General features: G+C 37.6%; 1 protein-coding gene across 1 annotated transcript; it reads right to left on the bottom strand.

Moving 5' to 3' along the window:
* Positions 1-782: 782 nt before the first annotated feature.
* LOC133255370 (olfactory receptor 4M1) lies at positions 783-1,935 on the bottom strand. Its single transcript, XM_061429830.1, has one exon. The coding sequence runs from the start codon at positions 1,740-1,742 to the stop codon at positions 783-785; it is 960 nt and encodes a 319-aa protein (XP_061285814.1). The 5' UTR covers positions 1,743-1,935.
* Between the last annotated feature and the right edge of the window lie 4,065 nt (positions 1,936-6,000).

Raw genomic sequence — 6,000 nt, 5'->3', positions numbered from 1 at the left:
TGAATTTATAAAATTTGTTTCCAACGTGTGACAAAATCTTGATTCCTGTCACCAATACTGTTGAGTGGTTACCACCTGGCATGAGTTGAAATGGCTTATATGAATAAATCCTCGCTTTCCATTCTGGAAAGAGGAAGACGATAAAGGAGTAAATAATCTATTTTTCCAATCCCAGGAAGATGGTTTACCAAACATCATCCCACTGGACTAAGACTGAAACATGATAATAATATTTAATTAGGTCACTTGGAGAAGAAAATGGCAACCCACTCCAGTATTCTTGCTTGGAAAATCCCATAGATAGAGGAGCCTGGCGGGATACAGTCCCTGGGGTCACAAAAGAGTGGGACACGACTTAGCAACTAAATAAAAACATAGTCTCTTGAAACTACTCATATTCATATACTAGCCACTTACTTCTTTGTATTCATAGAGGACACATCTCCCAGGTCTTATTAGTTTTATTATTTCTCAACATATATTCTCCTCAGAGCCAAACCCTCTCCAGAAAAGCCTCAATCAACAATTAGTGAAAATGTGTGTTTTAGCAGATCATTATTATATCTTAAATTCTAATAGTGATCTGCCAGAAATTTCAGGGAGAGTGTGAGTAAATTTATTTCCATCATAATTTCTTTATTTTTTCACCAATTAGAGGGAAAACCTAGTTGGATTTAAGACCTCAGACAAAAGGAGGTAGCGAAAGCAGCAATACTACTATAAATACTTCCTTCTTTAGGACAAAAACCCTCAGAAGGACTATAGAAAATGCCATTTATCTTTCACTTCTCTTTGCATAAAATGTATCGGTTGACTAGCTTCCTCATGGCCATTTTTACTTCCTTGTTTCGCAGTGTGTAGATGATGGGATTAAGTAGAGGGAATATCACAGTATGGAACACAGACACCACTTTATCTAGGGAAAAAGAGTCAAATGGGCGAGCATAAATGTAGATGGATGGCCCAAACATTAGTACCACAATAGTGATGTGGGAGTAGCAGGTGGACACGGCCCGACTGGTACTCTCACCTGAACCTGAGTGTTTCTTGAGCATCACCAGGAGGAAGGCATAGGACGTGAGAAGAGCAATGAAACACACTACAGAGATCAGACCACTGCTAAAGATCATCACTAACTCCTCCGGGAAGGTGTTGGCACAGGCAATCCGGACAACCTGTGTGATGTCACAGAAGTAACTGTCTAACTCATTAGGCCCACAGAAGGGAAGTCGAACAATGAGAGCTACCTGTATTGTAGAGTGAATGAAGCCCCCCATCCAGGAGAAAGCCACCAGAATACAGCAGAGACGTCGATTCATGATGGTAGCATAGTGGAGGGGGCGGCAGATAGCAGCATATCGGTCAAAGGCCATCACCGTGAGCAGGAACATCTCTGAGGCCCCAACAAAGTGCAAGAAGAAGAGCTGAGCAATGCACCCACCAAAGGAAATGACCTTCCTTTCCACAAAGAAGTCTACAAGCATTTTAGGGGCTGTGATGGAAGAGTACCAAATGTCAAGGAAAGCCAGATTAGCCAACAGGAAATACATAGGTGAAGTCAGATGTGGGTCAAGCCTGATGGTGCAAATAATAAGAATATTTACTGGAATAATGAACAAGTAGAAGGACAGAAATATAACAAATAGTACAAGTTGCACCTCCCGAGCCTGGGATAGGCCAGTGAGAACAAATTCTGTCACCCTGGTGTAATTTGCAGTTTCCATTTCTTCACTTTTTTTCATAATATGGCTATGAAAAATAAAGAAATTGTTATTACTCCAAATAGCATTTAGCTGGAGTTACATCAACACTTTCAAAATCATCAAATCTGGTCTGCCATTAAGAGATTGTACTAGCATAAGTTTGGTTGCCTGATTTTGTATTGTATAAACCAAGACAAGGAAAGAGTAAGTGATGATCTGAAAATTGGAAACGTTGAAACCATACGAAATATGTCATATATCTGACACCAAAATATCAACTTCTTAGTGTTATTTCTATTTTTTATGAAACTCAGAAATGCACTAATCCTTCCCCTAAACATCTACTATAGTAAGTGATATGTGCAGATGCTTCCAAGTTTAGCCAAATTTTAGACTGGTAATAAAAGATGCAACCTGTTCTTTCTAGATTTTTGTGGTTGTTGTTGCTGTTAATGATGATGTGAAATCCAATCAATTTGAAAACTTGGGCTTATAGTCTAATATTGGGTGTGCTGATCTGATGATATTTTAGTTATAAACCATCAAAGAGATGCCAGAGCTTCAAGTTTAATGAATGGATATTTTTTTCCTTTAACCAAAACTTAGAGAACTTAACCCTTGGTTATATATAAACAACCACAAAATACAATGATACAGGGCCCTATATAAAAATTCTTTATGCGGATTACTCCATTGGCCATGCATTTTACCCCATTTCAGGTAGTTAAGAAGAAGATGAAGTAATTAAGCAATGGATATGCTTGCCACCCAAGCCGACCCATTCTGTCATTTCAAGCTAGCAGTGGGAATAAGATTATTGATAAAATTTTTCTTAAGGTCTAATGTTGAACCTGTTTCTATTAGATCTAACAAAACCACCAAATAAAACTAAGACAATCATTTACTTTACCAAATATGCTTCCTCTTTTAAGTAATGTAAAAACTGCCACACCAAAGTAACAATTTCTTGTGAACAACAACCAATGCCAAAGAGTTGCTTCTATTCTACTGATGTGCTGTTTTATAGTATTGCCTGTCCTCAGGAAATACATATACACAAAGGTTAGGGTTCTAGAAAACCAAATAGATACCACAGTGTCTGTGCACTAAAGCTTGTGTATAATATTAACCAAAGAAATTCAATGTTTCTACCATGGAACCTACAATCTCAACTCGTGCATAATTTTAACAAACACAGACTTCCAAATGTGTTATAAAAGCATTTTATTATAATGAAGGGATGGTTCATTACAGGTGAACACCTCTCTCCTCACATTCCCTCAAAAAACAGTGTTTGCAAGGAATTTGACACAAGAGGCAGAAAAAAACGCCAAGGAAGGTCAGTGGAATTATTCAGTATTTAGCAAAGGGGAAATATTCTGACATTCATGAATAGCGCAGTACGGGTCCTCAGTGAGTTAAGTAATCATGTTAAATAAGGTAGGAACATTTAAAATTCAGTTTAGAAATATTTTAATCAAAAGAAAGATAGATGCTGCTGCCAGTTTTCAATCCTCAAGTTTCTTAAAAGAATGGTTATTCAGAAAGACATATTTCCTAGGATTTTTGAAAGCCACAGTGTTAGTGTACTTACTTGGAAAAGGTGCCCCATAGCCTCCATACTAAAAGCAGAAAAAAACAAATAATTGTAAATTCACAGCATGCTATTCATTTGCACTCACTGATAAGTCAGCTATGAGTTTCCAACAATCAAAAGTGTCTCTATCAAAAGCATCCAGAACCTTATGATTACTTAGTTTACTTGGATATTTTGCTATTATGTTACACCATTTTCAAACATGTGGAATGATTGTTTGCTCTTCATAAAATAACTGCCTTCTTGTTACTAAAAGTAAATGAATATTTCAATGCAGTAAATACTATTACAAGACACTAAGTATTTTTAGTCTTCAAGGGGACACTGATATGATAATTCTGATTATTGTCACACAGGTCACACTTTCCTCCTCTGTCATATTCTGTACCTATCCCATCAAAAAGAAGAGAAAATGGCACTAATCTAGAAAGAATCTGGGTGAATGTGTGTTGACGTACTGGAAAGGCAAACATACGTCAGGTGTTATGAAATAGAAAGGATTATTTCACCAGAAAAAAATAGTGTTAAAGAGATTTATTTTTGTACCTCAATGTCGGATATATGACATAAAATTAGAAACTAATAATATACACCTCATGAAGATAACTTACCTGACTTATTCCTTGGGGAAAAAAAAATAACAAAACATTTCATCCTTCCTTCATCCTTGGTGAATGCCTATCTCCTCCACTACTTACAACCAGCAAGTTACCAAACTCCCTACTCCCCAAGCCAGCACTCAGCTGCTACTCATAAAACACATACACACATGCAGCACTTTATCAAGGACAAACCAACATATATATATATGTGTGTGTGTGTATATATATATATATATATATATATATATATATATATATACACACCCTACATGAACATGGCCATGGCCTAAATATTATAAAACCCACAACAATTCTGACCCTGGTCTGTATTTGTGATTTGTGCTGTGTGCTCAGTCGGTACTGTTGTGTCCAGCTTTGTGACCCTATGGACTGTACCCGCCAGGCTCCTCTGTCCATGGGATTCTCCAGGCAAGAATACTGGAGTGGGTTTCCGTGCCCTCCTTCAGGGGAGCATCCCAACTCAGGGATCAAACCCATGTCTCCTGCATCTCCTGCATTACTAGTGGATTCTTTACCTCCTGAGCCATCAGGGAAGCCCACATTTGTGATTTAATGTGTATCAAAGCAAAACTTCACACATGACATTGAAAGCTCTGTCTCAAAATGTGTAAATTCTGTCATTTCTATAAAGTGTTCACTTGTTTACCCAACAAATATTTAGGGAATACTGAATGATGCTGAGGCTGAAACTCCAGTACTTTGGCCACCTCATGCGAAGAGTTGACTCATTGGAAAAGACTCTGATGCTGGGAGGGATTGGGGGCAGGAGGAGAAGGGGACGACAGAGGATGAGATGGCTGGGTGGCATCACTGACTAGATGGACGTGAGTCTCAGTGAACTCTGGGAGTTGGTGGTGGACAGGGAGACCTGGCGTGCTGCGATTCATGGGGTCGCAAAGAGTCGGACACGACTGAGCGACTGATCTGATCTGACTACTTGTTAACAAATGAGAAGACAACAGTGAACAAAGGAGACTTTCTGCCTCATTGAGCTTCCATTTTAGAAATATATACAGATAAATTAGTGAACAATGAGTAAATGAAAGAAATAAAATAAATATCACTATTGATAGAAGAGGTAAATAAAAAGGGGAATTGTGGTTAAATAAATGATGGTGGCATGTGGTAAGGTGTAGTGGTGGCTTTCTTTAGGAAAGATTCTTTGAATTGGTGGCATTTCAATTAAATTTGAAATTCAGGAGAAAAGTATTTTAGGAATATAGAACAACACATATAAAGAATGTGGCAAAAAAGAGAGTTTCTATGGACTCTAGAAGACCTGTGACTGATCGAAGAACAAACAGAATAGACTAGACAAAGACCAAGCATTTGAGTCCTTGTTAAGGAATTGGATTTGAGCAGCTTCCAGTATATTTTAGAGTAAAATCTAGAGAATGGCTGATTGCTATGTGAGTAAATTGAAGTGGAATTACATACAGGAAAAACGTTGTGATTTAATCTTTAACTTTAATCTTCAACAGCTATTTAGAGAAATGAATTGCCTCTTCAGAAAATATTTAGGATAGGCAACTGGCAGGATTTAATGTTCAATTGTATGTTATTGCCACACCACCAAAGTCAGCTGGAATGTGAGCACCATAATGACAAACTTTTTTAAAAAAATGTATCTTTATGTCTTTTATGTCTGAAATGAGATTCATCTAGCACATTCTAGGTTCTTAATAAAATTTGACTGTCTGCCAAAAATACTTAGAAGTGTTGTGTCACGCTCTAAAAAATCTTGGGATTGTGCCAATAAAATCCAGAACAAGGAATTATGTTTGTGGGGAATTCTTGAAGGGAAATTCTTAGGGTAATCCATGGAGATTGAGTCAGGACATTTCTTTCTAAAGCCACCATTTAAGAGGGGTTAATGATTCCAAGCCGATAAGTTCTTACTCAGAGCAGTTGATCAAGAGGGTTTTATTTCATTCTGCGTTCACCCACCTATACCTCCTAAGCTTCTGGATGCAAGCCTGCTTGTTTTTTCTGGGGGATTGGGGTGGGGGGAGCTTTTTTTAAAGATAAAAATTTGATACATTAAGGTGTCCTACATGATGATTTGATATACATATAC

The sequence above is a fragment of the Bos javanicus genome, chromosome 10, assembly GCF_032452875.1.
Source record: "Bos javanicus breed banteng chromosome 10, ARS-OSU_banteng_1.0, whole genome shotgun sequence".
NCBI lineage: Eukaryota > Metazoa > Chordata > Mammalia > Artiodactyla > Bovidae > Bos > Bos javanicus.
This window is presented reverse-complemented; position numbering and strand designations above follow the sequence as displayed.

What these genes read in the sequence shown, in the direction of transcription:
- LOC133255370 (XM_061429830.1), bottom strand. Translation starts at nt 1,742, where the DNA reads ATGAAAAAAAGTGAAGAAATGGAAACTGCAAATTACACCAGGGTGACA.